Source organism: Coloeus monedula, assembly GCF_965178545.1.
Source record: "Coloeus monedula genome assembly, chromosome: 6".
Taxonomy (NCBI): Eukaryota; Metazoa; Chordata; class Aves; order Passeriformes; family Corvidae; genus Coloeus; species Coloeus monedula.
The window spans coordinates 9262169-9278039 of record NC_138786.1 but is presented as its reverse complement, the minus strand read 5'-3'; the positions used below and the strand labels follow the sequence as shown (position 1 = coordinate 9278039).

General features: G+C 39.9%; 1 protein-coding gene across 8 annotated transcripts in view; it reads right to left on the bottom strand.

The window, feature by feature from the left end:
- The window catches only part of PPFIBP2 (PPFIA binding protein 2), a 94525-nt gene that overhangs the window by 19868 nt on the left and 58786 nt on the right, over positions 1-15871 (bottom strand). For all 8 annotated transcript variants that reach the window (XR_014226522.1, XM_082284000.1, XM_082283996.1 and 5 more), the window contains 4 exons: positions 10499-10630; positions 5490-5669; positions 3966-4058; positions 1403-1511 (listed from right to left, as the gene is read on the bottom strand). Coding sequence is in view for 7 of the 8 variants with exons in the window: in XM_082284000.1 (XP_082140126.1) it covers positions 1403-1511; positions 3966-4058; positions 5490-5669; positions 10499-10630 (514 nt within the window). In the remaining variant the exon portion in view is untranslated. The remainder of the gene's footprint in view (positions 1-1402; positions 1512-3965; positions 4059-5489; positions 5670-10498; positions 10631-15871) is intronic.

The following is a 15871-nucleotide window of genomic DNA, read 5'->3' as shown; positions in this document are numbered from 1 at the left end:
CATATTAGATCAATTTTGCAGTTTAATTAGGATATGCATTCTAGCATACTACAAGTACACTGACATTATTTTTCAACTTTATTTGAGAAGACCGCCTAAAATTCTGATAAAGCAGTAACTTTTTCTGCAGAAGGATTGTTACTGTTTCCATTCAAATACAGTCTAAGTGCTTTCCTTGAATGTAGCCCACAGATTCTGTACAGGGCTTGATTCTTCTGCCACTGGAATCAAGGACAGTTTCACCCACTTTCAACGTGGACAGGACACACTTCTAGAAGCTGAACGCTGCTGAGCTCTAGATTTGCTGTCATACCACTATCTTTCCTTTGAAATACCATGAATTATTTGGGAATCTCATGGAAAATACAAAATTCTGTCAGTAGAAGGGTTCCTCTACCAAGCACGACTGTTAGGCAAACGAATTTTCTGGTTAGACATGCAGCTCTCTACATGCACAAGCTCTACAGCTGAGTGAAATCCACACAAGGAGATGTTAAATCTTCATTAGAATGAACCAGAGAAGGTTCTTGGGAAGCCCTGGCAAGGAGGAAGCACAGCACATGGACATTCACATCTCAGCCAGGGCAGTCTTTGGAAGGGAACACTGGGTTAACACCCACAGAAGTTGTTAGTGCAGCAAAGCTGATGCACTGTGGTGAACTACACACAAATATTCCTGCGTGGATGAGTGTCTGTGCTGCAGAGGAAGAAGGTCACTAATTCCATATTCTCATGGCCCAGCAACTGGCAGGAGCCCCAGGTGGTCAATATTTCAGAGAACTGTGGCACCACTCGTTGAGACCAAAGGCTAATGACCAATGACCTGTGTCAACAGTGCAGGCTTAAACCAGAAACCTGCAATGTCAGAGAACCCTGAAACAGCCCAAGCTACAAGGGACACTGATCTGGTCCAACATTTCATGGGACAGCGAGCCTGAACTGCACACAGTCATGAAGAAAGGAAATGATGACTCTCTTTTAGAATGTTTGGGCATTGAAACATTAGGCTTAGCTACTACTGTGACTTTTTTTTCCCCGTAGAAACCAGGAACCTTAAAAGATTTTTCAAAGAAATTTTCAAGGTATACCCAAAAAATAAATTCCCATTGAACTACAATGACTCTTTACATTTATAAATAAAATACCAACAGAAAAACTTCCAGGGCCTTGAGAATACTTCTTCCAATTTGTGCTGCCTCTAGACTGGAACAGAATTTCACACAATAAAGGCCTCTACTCTACCAGGACACAGAATTAATTTACAGCACTTTTCCTCCCAAAGTAAATTCTGTAATTCATTCTTGTACCTCCTTGTATTCCTTTGAAATCCTGTGCCAAGCTGCTACCAAAGCAAAATTAAAGTAGGAGTTTGGATTTTTAGCTTTGATTCCACTCCTCTTACCTCTTTCTGCCACTTCAGTGTATGAGGAGGTCCTGGAGAGCTGACTTTGCAAGCGTTCTATCTCTGCATCTTTGAGAGCCAATTGCTCCTGGAGCTGGGCTATCTCAGCCTGAAAGAGAGCACAACAAACCCAGAATAACTTCCCCACCCACTGTCTGTGATTCTTTCCCAGGAACTAGAAGATGTCTGAGTGTAACACCATGACTGAGATAAGTCACCAACTCAGGATGTTTCATAAACACTACAACAACTATATATATTTATGCTGTGTTATCCTATTCCTATTAGAGAAGCTCACTTTTCCCAATGCAATTAGCTCTTGGAGAAGACAGACACAGAGAAAGATATCATTTTCAAGGATTTATGTAGGTAAGGAAACTCTGGAAAGCTCTCAAACCTACAAAGTTGTTCATACAATAATAATAATGACTGTTATAGGGAACTCAAACTTGGCGTGAAGACCATCGAAAGATATCAAAGGATTTTTAAACAGATACTGGTTAATTTTAATCTTAGTTACTACTTATTAGTGTAACTGAGAATCTATTAATGCTGAGCCTTCTCAGTGGGATAACAAAACTGTTCATCCTCAAAATAGCAAGTAGGATAGAAGGAAAACAACCTAGAAAACAACCACACACATGCAACAAAATACCAGTGTCCATTTACATTTACTGCAATTTTGGGCTGCCACTAGATTTGGATAGAAAATCCCACATTAAAGACTTCAACAAGACAGAGGGAGAAGAATTCTGTGATTCTTCATCTTGAAATACAGTGATTTTAATCTGGTTTTTGTATTTATGAGAAAAACTGCTAACAGCATATTTTACTAAGCAGTTTGGTAAGATTTTCTTCTGAGGTCTCAAAACCTCTGTGTGTCAACATTCTGCATTTGCCCTGCAAAGGCACGCCAAGCCTCCTTGCAGATAAAGGACCAAAAAAAAAGGGGGGGAAAAAGTAAGAAAAAAAGAAACAACAAGGACAAAAAAGTCACTCCCGTGACCAGTTTCTCAAAATAGTAAAATTAAGCAGGAAAAATGCAAAAAAACAAACAACATTATCCAAATAGGGAGAAACAGATTAATTAACACACACACTTATTTTCACCAGGAAGTAAACATTTGGATTGCAGGATAATGTCACCACTCTGCCTAAAATCCCATGTGGAATAGAAAAATCTGCCTTGTTGCATCTCTGAAAGGCTCCTGCACTTCCCACTGACTAATGTGCTTTTTATATCCAGCCATGGAGATATTCCGATTTCTCATCTAAGAAGCTGGAACAACAGGAAGACAAAATCTTGCAGACCTCTTAATACCAGATCTGGATTTCCTCCCCTGGTCTACTTGATCTCAGAGCTCTTTCAAATACCCTCATTTCCCTTAATATCTAATTCCTGTCATCTCTATGATTATTTTTCTGCTTCCTCTCTCTTTCCTTCTACTTTTCTTCCTTTCCAGTCCTGCATCTTCTCTCCCTCAGTGGGTTTTATGATTCTTCTTTCCTATTTTCATTCTGCTCCTACATTTTTCCATAATTTCTATCTGTTTTGGCAGCTGGCCACACACTGCTTGAGAAAATATTTTCCCAAAGACTGTTCATCTCCACCATGTCAGAGAAAACATTTTCGTGGATTGAAGAACTATTATCTTACTAGGAAAGAAGACATGACAGCAACATTCTGTTATGCATCCAAGAATTCTCAAAAGACAGAAATGCTAATACAAATAATAGCTGTTTGTCACATCTGGATCAAGCTATCAAACATTAAATAGAAAATTCAGTTTAATAATTTAAAATGTTTCTCCAGAATGCAACCACAACTCAAGAGTCAGTCATTCATATGAACAGGGATTATTAAACAAATGAAGGAAGATGTGATTACAGCACAACAGGGGAAAATCGTATGGTGCTTTTTAATCCAGTGGTAAAGGGCTAAAAATTCAAACTAGAAATAACGGTGAGAATGTTCCACTAGAAAAACTAATTACTGGGGAAAATCATTAAATGTTTCACATGTCAAGTTTCTCCAGATTATCATCCAACAGCTTTGCAGGATTTAAGGTCAACAGAAATGTAAGGCAGCCGTGCACTTTGATATAAACAACGTCAAAGCAGATGAGCTAATGGTGTATTTTGGGCTTAATGTCTATGAAAACAAATGCCATAGTAAGCAAACACCCGACAAACTTTGCATGTCTCTTCAGGCTGGAAAGTATATGCCACAGAGGCTTGTCACCATTACACATATCAAGGCCAGAAAGCCTTCAAAGAGGCCTTTGCTCTGAGCAGATCTTTGCAAGTCAAAATGCCTTTTGTGGTTTCTTAAAATAAGAATTGCAAAAATTGAAAACTGCACGGAGGGAGCAAAAGGCACAAAAAAGGCTACAAGACCTTCAAACTGAAGTATGTATTCCAAAGATGGTCAAAGAAAACTTGACTTCATAGTTACCCTGCCACAAGGTAAATGTAAGAAAAGTAAATATTGATGAGAAGTGGAGCATATCCTTTCCCAGCTGACAGAAGCCTGGCGTTAGAAAATGCCAAGTATTTTGCTTACTTTAGTTGCCTTCAATTTCCACTCATACTGATTTCTTTCATTTTCCAGTTCTTCCACTTTAATTTTGAGGTGTCGAAGTTCCTGTAGCAAACCCTGCAGAGGAAGAACAGAAGTTAAAGGTAAGGCTTTTATAGCAGATATTCATTTTTCCTAGTCCTGAATTTCAGATCATGCATGAACCACACAGTACTGAACACTGAACTGCTACACTAAAAACTGACCTACTCTAAGAAGCTGTCCCTTAAATATGTCCCTTCTCCCATTCCTTCTCCCATATCCAAGATACAATTCAAGAATTTTATCTTGCTCATTCTAAAGGACAATATTATTAAATCCTTGATGGAGCTCTGACAAGACAAAATGTCTTAAAATGAACTGAGGAAAGGAAAAGTTCAGAGGAGTAACCCAATTTTGGACTCCTGTGCAGTACATACATTAAGCACCTCACTGACATCTTGGTTTTATTTTCAATGACTCCCAGATTTGATTCTCAGGTTATTTCTCCAATCCACACCTTGTAGTTCTAATAGTCCATTAAGCAGTTCTGCACAAACACAAGCCCAGAAATAACAGCACTGCTGTCAAAATAGGTGTAACACACAAAATAGTTATTTTTATAATATAAAACCTATGAGAGAAATTACTGAAAAACTCCCTCACGATATAAGCAGATTACTTATGAGTTCTGGGGATCCAAATTTTAACCAAAGAGATGTGGCAACTAAACCAATCTGAATTAAAAGCAAATATTAAAATGGTCTTTTCTAAGCATACCAGTATCAGTCCACCTTCAGTGAAATTAAGCCATTTATGCAAAATAGCTTTTGTTTTGCCATGTGACACATTTTTGATCAAATACAACCAGGATCTGTTATGTAAATTCTGCTAATATCAGGGAATAAATTAAACTGTGTTGGATTTGCTATTTTAAAAGGACAAGCAGATTCTTTGTATTATGGCTCTTTCATTCACTTTGATATTATCATTAGAAAAAGAAAGGGTACATGTCAGGGAGCCTTAGCTGAAATTATTTTATACCTGTGTTAAGCTTTTAAGATATCCAGGAATCAAGAATCTGTGTTCAGAGGTCTGGTTAGGCCACATCATCAAGCACAGCTGGGGTGGCATCATAGTGAGGAAAAGCAGCAAACTACCAAACCATGCCAGCATGCTGCACATCAGACAAACCTCAACCCCAAAACCCAAAAAAACCCACACTGCACCAGCACTACAGACTTACAAGTGAAATGCAAACTGTGAAAAAGCTGAAAGGGGTGATTGGGTTTTTTGTGCTTTAGTAGACAGCCATCAATGGTGACCAAATTGGTCCCAGCAACTGGGGTGGAGTGTCTGGGGTGGGATTTTTTTTCTGGTCATTTTTATGGCACTTGCACTCTTTGCTAAGGAAAGCCACAAAGATTAATGCCAAAACATTCCCAAGGTAGCTCTGGTTAGTGGAATTTAGTTTCTGCAAGAGAGAGAAGAGGCAATACAGAGGCTTCTGCCCAGGGATACTTCTCGTACATCACACTGAGAACAATTCTTCTGGCCCAGAGTCTCTACTGATCTTGCACCAGATTGGGGACCATTAGGGGTCAAGTCTGGTTTCCTATCTTGAGACTTTCTTTCTTGGATTCTACTATTAATTTCCAGCTGCAGTCTACACATCTGCTCCTGTAGATCACTGATCAGGTTCACTACTGACTGAAAACAAGGGAGGAAAGGGGAAAAAAAGACAAAAAAAAAAAGTGAGAAAAAAAATGATGCACAGAATGTATTTCTACAGTTGCAGCACAAAGAACTACATGAAGCACATCAAAGGCAAACTAAAAGAAGACAGGTTATGTGTTTCCTTTCTGATAAAGTAGATATAAATGAGCATAAAACTGGAATATTGCAGAAAGCCACAGATCACATGGAACAGAATCTACATTCCAGACTAAGTCATGATTCTGACTCTGAAGTTAAGATCAGAAACTTTTTTGGGCAAGTTTTACAGTCATGTGAAGGAAAATTTGGATCTTATTTTATTATGCTGGCTCAGAGGTACACTTTTGCTGAAATGGGACTTGATTACATTCATTTGCACTTCCAAATCATCCAGGAGGAAGAAACTGCAAAGTGCTCAGCTGGGGCCATAGCCTAATCTTTCAAAATTTATACACAGAATTAACCAGCAAAGTAATTCTGCTTCCAGGTCTAGCACGGGGCAGAAAAATAACTCCATTACCTCTCTTGCTATCTGGGCAGGATCTCGACATGGAGGAGGAGTTAAGCAACAGATGCAGGAGAAATCAGGAGGATAACACAGAAGAAAAAGTAATTATTTCAAGGAGTACCAGTTTGCTGGCCAGCTTCTTGGATTTGTGTATCAGTGATGTACACACAAAAAAATGCAGCTTAGAAAGCAAACCAAAGTCAAATATGAAAATGTATATATTTCACCTAATTTCCCTGACTTTTAGCAAATAGCACTGGGTATTTTTTCAGGTATCACAGGTTTGGAGTGCCTTTCTCTTAGCTTTCAGGTACATTAACAACATAAGTTTCGTGGTTTCTCAGTCTTGTCAAGTGGAACAAATTTGATGAGCTTAATCCATCTTCCAGAGGAGTGAAAAAGATTTCAGTGGACAGAACAACAGATGACATGGCAAATCTTTTTTTTATTATTTTCTTCATTAGAGTTGCCAATAATCCTCCTGTAACCTCAACTCTGCAGTAAGTCAAGAGTCTTAGAGCTAGGGAACAGCTACTGCAAGGACAGGACAGTAACAGCATCCAGAGTCAACTTTAAACATTCACAAAGATCCACCTAAATCATACAAAAGAGTTTCACACATTTGAGTATTTGCTAGCTCACTGTTAAGATGAAATTCAGAAAAGCCATTACATATATTTTACTTTATATACATTATGCTCAATCAGGATCACAATGTCTGATGCTCATCCTCCTTCATCCAACAGACCTTTAAGGAACATAAATGAGAATTAGGTTTCTCTTTCTACCATCCTATCCACAATCAATGTCCCAGGTGGGGATTGGAACTGTCAGGACACACATCCATCTCCCTCGCTTTCTTTTAAGCGCCAAGGCTTGGTCTGTGCTCCTCTTTGGCAAGAGCACTGTTCACCCACACAGGGTTCTGGAGAAGGGCTGATCCTACAGGATGCACAGATTTCTGAGCACAAACTGGCAGCTGCTCCAGCTGTGGTGACATGTGGGAGTCCAGAAACACTTCTGCTGCCACCTTGCAGTTCTCTCTTTTGCCTTAAAAAGGGGGAAAGGGAAGCAGTCTGCATCTGCATACTCCCCACAGGGGCAACTTGAGAGCACAGAAATGGCAGAAATCCTTATCCTAGTGGAACTCCAGCTTGTGTCTTCACATTTTTTTCCAGTTTCAAGGTAGAAAAGGCATTTTTGAGGTTCTTTCACAGCATGAACATTTATTAACACCAACTACAACATCTTGATTCAGATGAGACAACGCACCAGACTCCCCAGTGGGAGTCAGTGGCTCACTGACTCAGATTTCTCTGGAATTGCAAGTAGCTTTCTTTGCACTCGATATTTAATTCAGAAGTTACAAAAGCCACAAAATACTTGCCAAAAGCTTATAGCCAAACTCACAGACTTATCCCATGCTACAAAAGGAAGACATAGGACAGAAGAAGGGCTTGTTAGGCAAGCTGGAGTGCACAATTACTGCTGCAGTCTCCTGAGAGGGACAGGAAGTCTCTTTCGTCCATGTTCAGGTAGGGCAGACATCAGGGCAGCCATAAATCTGTTGATAATGCTGCTTGCTCGTACCTTTCTACATTAAGAAAAACACATTTTCTAAATTTCTGAGGCTTCTCAGGCGAGAGAAAAGCTATAAAACCCCCTCAGGTGAGATCCCAGAAACCTTCACTGCGTTACTGTGTCAAAAGTAGTACGTTATTCCACAGAAAAGGAATTAAAATGACAAAGCCAGGAGTGAGATAGCCCATTTGAAGGCAGCTATTCTCCTGGCCCCTGTGTAATATATATAAATAAATGGCACTTTATATTTAGTATGCGCTTTTGAAGAGCCAGAGACAAGTGGCATTCAGTGTGAAATCAATACCTTTGAGAGGAGGGTAGAGATGCTTGATAAACTCTTTGCTGCTAACTAAAACCAAACCTAAATGACAGCTGCACAAGATAAAGTGAAACCAATCTCACACATTAAAACTCGCTCATGTTTAGAAGAATATCTTAATTTGCTTTCTTTCCTCTCCCAGCCCGACCAGAAAAATAATTCTATAGATAAATTCTAAGTGACTGGAAACAGCTGCTGTGAAATAAGCCAGCACAAAATTAGAATAGAGAGAAAACATGGTTGAGCTGAATGATCTTGCAATGCCACATTTAATTTTAAACTCTTTAAACCTCATTATTATATTTAAAAATAGAGGGGTCAGCTATGGAGTATCATTACCCAGCTGTTTAAAATGGTTTAACTACTGGATGCCAAAACCAAGAGCAAACTACAGGTAGACTGTATTTGTCAAAGTAGTTTCTTCATTAGAAAGATGTAGTTGGGCAGTGGAGGCAAAGAGCGCAGGAAAACACTCAAAATATTACCAAATTTAAGCAGCTGTAGTCTAATAGTGTAAAGAAAATTAATTAATAAATTTCATTCTGATGTTTGAAATGGTGTTTGTATTGAAAAATTAATATAATTTACAGGAAAAGGAACAGAAATAGGGTTAAAGCACTAGAATTCAACTAAGCATCCAATTTGATTGAAAGCAACTCCTGTTCGTCCTGATAAATTAGATTAATGCTTATTCAGGAGAATCTGAAGTAATTACACAAATAGTTCAACAAGCAAACCAAAAATGCTGTTTACTTCCCCCAGCTTTCCTTACAACACCCATCCTCCTTGCTTTGTGCACACAGGTTTGCGACTTCCAACACGCCAGAAACCTAATCACATCTCTGAGTAGTTAATAATTCAGCACATACTTAACACGGCGATTCTCAACTTTTCCATCAGATTAGAATCCTTTTCCATCTCAGCAGGAACGTGTCCTATCACTGAGCAATGCCACAGAGGCATCCAGGCCATTAAAATTCAACTTTTCCATCCAAGGGGACACACACCTCACTGCAGAAGCAGCAGAATTTCACAGCTCACAGGACCAGGCCTCCCGGGCACTCAAAAGTCCTGTCAATGAAAATGCAGCCAAAATCTTTGCTGCTTTCCAGGAGCCAGGCTGGCTGTGCATGCCCTGCAATAATTTGGGAATCCTCATCCCCTTATCCCACACGTCATGGGAAGCACTGGGAGCAGGCTGCCATCTGTAGCCATTAGGGGCTGCTCAGACCCGCTCAGATTTTCAGGTAGTTTGAGAGTGCTCAGGCTTTCTGTACACAAGGCACTGACAATTATGCCTGAAAAAGCACGAGAAGGGCCACAGGTGGTAAAAACAGCAGCTGGTGCCTCTTTGCCTTGCAAGCTCTGCCAGAAATTACTCTCTTTATGTTATCTTTGAATCTCTAAAGAAAACTTCAGAGAATAAACAAGTTGAAAGGAAACACACCCCAAATGAACCATGTCACTGCAGGCAAAGTACTGATGCATAGTTATCACATATTCCACTAGCAGATTTATGGACAGCAAATAGTTCCTAATGCTGCCTGGATTTCAAATTCTCCTAGGTCAATATGGAACAAAGTTTGGGGTTTTTTTTTCAGTCAGCAATGTATAAATCTCAGACCCAGTAATCCTTTCTTTCCAGGCAATGCCCTCTTGCTAGCTGGTCCCCTTACAGAACCACTGAGTAGGGCAACACATGGCAATTTGTATGAATTTCTCTCTTCCAGGATTGTTTTCCTTTCCAGCTCCCACCTGCTGCTCACCACCATGATATGGATGTTGCTCAGATGACTTCCCTGTTTCATACTCTCTTTTTAACCAATACAGCAAAAACCAAAGCTCATTTGGTGCCCAGAACTCTCCACATTTGAAGGGGAGTACAGGTTGGAATTGCCTCCTGCCCATGACATTTTTTTTTGCACTATTTACTATGGTGCCATGAGGGGAAAGACTCATTTGAGGCAAACGCCCTCCCAGGTGTCACAAATACATTAAAATCTCCAATGTCAGTGCTTGTGGCACCCCTGATCCTACTGAGCTGACAGTCTTTTCTGCTGCATAAATGAAGGAAGAGCTCTGGTGGGCCTGGCACAGCCATGTCAGTCCAGCTCCTGGGGAAAGGAAAGGGTTAAGTGAACACCCACTGTAATAAATGCTTCTGGGAGGGACTCTGCCTTGATTAAAGCCAAACAGCAACCTCTGAAGTATAATGAGAGAGAGGAAAAGAAACCGCATCCCAAAAATGCATAATCACACTTCTCACTGAATTCATAGGATCAGTGATACGGGCTCACGGTAAGCACAGAAAATCCTATTCTGTGCTGATTTCAGCCCAAAAGCTCAGGTGTGTGACAGCACACCATAGACATGTGATGGAAAAAAATTAAAACATGCTAACAAAAAGACCCTCACCTCAGCCTTGTTCTGTTTCTCTTCGTATTCACTCTGCTCCTTTTCCATACCAACCAGCTTAATCTTCAGGTCTGAAACTTCAGCCATCAGATCTAATTTCTGAGTCTCGAGCGATGTGCGACTTAGCAGCTCCTGAAAGCAAAGCAGAATATTTTCCCCAGTTATTTATGTGAGCTCTGACAGACTGCTATGTGTTTTATTGGCAGGCCCATGTTAAAGCCTCAATTTGAACCGTGTGTTTCTCAAGTGCTGTGTTGTTTTCATCTAAATGTTCTGTCTTAATCACCAAACCATCAGGTCCCACTACTTATTTCAAGCAAATGTGTGGCAAAGTTAATCCCTGGGCTAGACATGAAATTGAAAACAATACTGAAGCTGAACAAACCCAAACCTACACAATGGCACATTACAAAATAGTTGGCATTTTCCTAAATACTCATCATTTTAGGATTACATTGTAGACCTTCTTGTCACGTGTTATTCAACAAAGGATGTATTACAGAATGAGCACCTTAACCAAAATTGAGGCAAGCAACACCTCTGCAGTGGCACTAATAGTAGCTTACACCATGTAGTACCGAGAGCTTTTGTAGGCTGTATAGTGTGGAGGGAACCACAGTGGAAGAAATGTCCTAACTGGAGCCTAAAAGGCAATGTTTAAACTAAGAAGAACTTTCAAGGTGAAACAGCGGGTCATGATTTTTGCTTGTGCACCCCAAGTTTGTCTTCAAGGTCACAGAGAAGACATTGCACACTTTGGATGGAGTCACATCGCTGTGTTTGGAGAGCCGCCAATATTCACACCTTCACTGAATCTGTCATTCTTCAGGAAAGCCAAGGCAAGAAATCATCCAAAACTTAACACAGCATATTACACACATCAAATGCCTCTGTCACCTCTGTTTTCAAAAAGAAAGAAGTCCAGTCAGGAGTTCAGGCCTTACTGAAAAATTGATACTTAGCTTTCCAAGCACATAACTGATTTTTAACAAAAGAATGTAGACTTCCAAATGGTTAAATGGTTTTGTGGTAATTCATAAATCCCATTAGTGTGTTGATCACATGAAACACACTGAGGAATCACAGCAGGTTGTGCTTTGAATTACATGGCAGTGATTTGACTGAAGCTGCCATAGTTAATCCAGGTCTATGCTGATGTTATTGAGGGATCAGAAATCACCACATCCATCACCCTTTTCTCATCTCTTCCTCTGCCCCAAACTCTACAGTACATTGTAGACCATGACTTGGAGCCACAGAAGCCACAAAGGTTATTTCAAAGATTACAGAGTTAAAGTTTATTTCAAAATCTGCTCTACATGTAAGTTATTTTAGTCTGGTGGGGAATATTGCACAAATCAAAAATAGTACTAAACTTGCATCTGTATTGCAACACCAATTATCTAAGCCACCCACTACTCCCAATGCCATGCCCATTCCTGCTGACATTGGCAATGATATTTGTGTATGGATGGGAAAATAAACAGAAATGTAGCTTCATGGTTTTGGCTTTTTTCTTTTTTTTCTTTGCTGAATGAAGTAAATCAAGCACTAGTCAGGAAAAGATATTGCACTGACTTTTTTATTGAGAAACTCTAACAGGTAGGCACCAAATGAAATCCCAGGAGGAGCTGCTTTCTACACAGGTGATTACAAATTACAATTATAATTAAAAATAACTCCTCCTCTTCCAGAAAAACACTAATTTGCATGAGTTTCAGAGACACATCCCAGTCCAGACTGGAACAGGCTCTGTACAGCTGTTAAGATAGCAGACTACTGCAGGTTAAGACAGAGTTAAAAATGAGAACTTTGATATGAAATAAAGCCACTGAACATCAGAAAAATGAGCAGGATGAGGCAACTCTGGCCCCATGGACAGACTCTATTCACTCTTGAACTAAAACAACATTTAGAATTTTTTTTGGACACTGACATGGTGTTCCATGATATGGGAGGAAGATTTCTTAATAAGGCAAGGAGCCACAGCATCCCTCTAGGGATTTTAAACAAAAGATCGATCCTTTGAGTGCAGCATCTGGCATTACTCCTTATTTTTCCTAGAGACCCCTAAATTACCCTTAGTTATGCAGTGCAGAGCAGTCCACACTCACTCCTCTCACCCCAAGTCCAGGAGCTCTCTGTGAATGCAGAGGCACTACCTGGTGTAAGTGAGCATGAAGGCAGCTGTTTGGGTTTGTTTTGTTTTTAATCAACTCAAACAAAATTTTACAATTTGCTCTGAAGCTGGGGAATCAGATTCTCAGTTAGAGTGAACTGGCATAAACCTCGTGACTTAAAATAGACAAAACAGCTAACTATTCCTAGTTTGTTTTCAATGGAGCTCCACTGATTTAAAACAGCTGACAATTCCTCTTGCATCCAGAGAACCTAACTTTTGCTTTGAAAGCAAGTGCCCTTTAAAGTAAATGTCTCCTCTTGAAACGGGAACATCTGGAAGCAATTATTTTCATCTTCAAGCAGATGCTCACAGTGAACAGCTCATTAAGAATGTGAACCATTTTGTTACAGAGAAATTATAGTGTATTTCAGTGGTATGATGCAACTTGAATTCAGCCAGAATAAATATGCAATTGTAAGAAAAGAAAATACAAATTTATGTTATTGGTTTGAAAGCAAAAAAAGATAATATAAGACAGGCAAAATGGCAATTTAGGCTTCAATAGCTTTAGGAGAATCTTAGCTGAAAAATAGAATAGATACGAAACACATCCTATGGAATCTTCTTTAGAAACAAGATACTTGGTTTTAGCTTTAAAATGTACTGTACATTATACTATGTAAGTGTAATTTAACTTCTTAAAGTTCTTTTTTTAAACTCAGCTTTTAACTTTAAAAATTAAGGAGGCATGCAGAAGCTATGATACACGTGTACCAGATAGATCAAAGAACAGCAAACTATTTCCAAACACAACATGCTTTTTAAAACTCACACTGTATATTTCTAAAACACTTAATCAACTTTTCCAATATTCCCAATGAAACTGCAGCACATGCTGTATATGTCACTTTCACATTTAGTTGTCTTGGAAATACGTAATTCTCATAACACAGTTTATAAAATGTGACACGACAAAAAAATAGCTTGAAAAGAGGTCACTAAAATTTTTTAGGCTCTCAGCTGCAAGCACAGAAAATTCCATGATATTTAGCTCTCCACAAAACAGAAGAAACAATCATGCCATACAGTGATTGAGAAACTGTAAGGAAGATTTTAGTCAAGCAGGGAGGGGGAAAAAAACCCCCAAAGATCCCATTTTGCACTTGTGCACCATACAAAATACAACATTCAAAAAATTCCTTACTTTGCACCCTTATTAAAAGCCTTGGGAGAGACAAACAGACCAAGCTACCTACCTGGGAAGCAAAATGCAGCCAAAACCAGCCCTAATGAGAACTGCACTTCTCAAGTGCTGTGTGCCAGCTGTGGCAGAAAGAAGATATTTGCTTAGCTGAAAACACAGCTGAGAGCAATGTACGTGTGTAATCACCATGAAATGGTGCAAGGCAGTAGCAGGCAGGGAATTGCAGCCTTCCAATTCATCATTTGCCCATTATATGGTTAAGCCAGGGAAAGGCCAGAGCTTCCCACAGCACTGCCAGCTTGGACAGCCCTTGGATCCGCCTGAGGAGCGGATTCCTGCCCACCGTAGCTGCAAAATAGCAAAACAGTGGAATGCTCACCTGGAGAGATAAAACTGCACAGCTTGAGAGCACGCTCTCCAAACCCCACAGCTCAACCAGAGCTGCACAGAGCACACTTCAAAATCTGAAACACTAAGCCAGCTGCTGGCAAGAAGCTCCTGCATGCTATAAACAAGTGCTGAAATTCATCTAAGATCAGATAACTCAGGCAACTGAAAGTTGAAGGAATGGTCTTTGCCAGCCAGCAAAGTTCCTGAGAAGCAAACAGATACACACCAGACTTATACCCTGCAATCAAGACAAGATTCTGTCGCCCCTGAGCATGAGACAACTGCAAAACCAGAGCAGGTACACACACTGAATGTTGTTGCATTCAAATTCCTACTCTGATACAGCTCCTCCCTGCACTCTTTTAATCCAGTTTTTTAAAAGGTCCTCCACTGTGCTGCACACAGGGCACTGTCTGGCACACCTTCCTCTGGCCCTTGCACCCAGGCAGCAGTGGGCCACAAACTGACATGAGAACAGAAATCCACTCCTGTTTACACCCAAACATTTCAGTTTTCATGTGTATTTTTTTAAGACACAAAGAATCCTAAAGCCAAGTCCTTTGTAATTTGCAAGAGAATTTTCTTGATTGAAGACACAATCATGTTCACACAACACAACCATCCAACAAGAGTCCCCAGGATTGTGTCAGAAATTATTTGAAAGGCACAAAGACACGGTCAGACCATGTCTAGGATTTGGTTCAGGTCAGGTACAGGAAAGACACTGCCATGCTGAGCAGCATTTTCACTGGCAAAACAAATTGCTGTCTGTTATGCCAGAGAGCTTCAATGGAAATTACTATCTGTTAAATAAATAAAATGCAGCTCTGGAATAGCAAAGAGGTAACAGACTAGAATTACTTGTGAAAACTACCAATAAATGCACGTAAAAAAACTGTGGAGGTGAAATCCCCGTATGCAGAAAGTTCACTTTTCAGATGGACGTGACACAGCTGTCAAGCCTGACAAGATTGCATAGCACTGATGTGTTTGTGTTAGGCATGGCTGGTACTCCCTGTCATGGAACAGTTGAGGCAGCTTTACAGAGCAAAAATGACTTCTGCTTTCCAATTCTACAGCACATTGATAGGAGGTTGTGCCAAGGCTGTCTCTCCTCTCAAAAAAAAAAAAAAATTCTTTCTAGGAAAGAATTTAGTGAGAAAGTACTTAGTAATGCCACAAACTTGGAGCAAGACACACAGACACATCATTGCTCTCTAAAACTGGCTGTAACTTCACACTTTAAAGCACTTGATATACTGCAAATGGACTGTCATAGCATAAATTGTTTTCCTAGGGTAATTCTAGGAAGTTTGTTTAATTTTACTTCCACACAGATCCCTTACAATGTGGTAAGAGGAAAGGCAGGTAGCTGTTCACACAGGCCAGCTTTTCCATACCCTTTACACATTCAATAGCAAGACAGACACCCCACTGGAAGGTAATCCCATGAGATCAAACTTGTGTCTTGCTCCCAGTCATGTTCTAGAAAATTCTCTGTTACCATTTACTGTGAAGGATGACCTTGTTTCTTGGCCCAAACCTGAATTATACTTCAGGACTGATTTACAGTTTTGCCAATGACTTTCATGAGTTTTGAAAAGACCTGCTTTGCTTTTTTGAAGGAAGAAAACGCAGACACCTTCAAGGTGGAAAA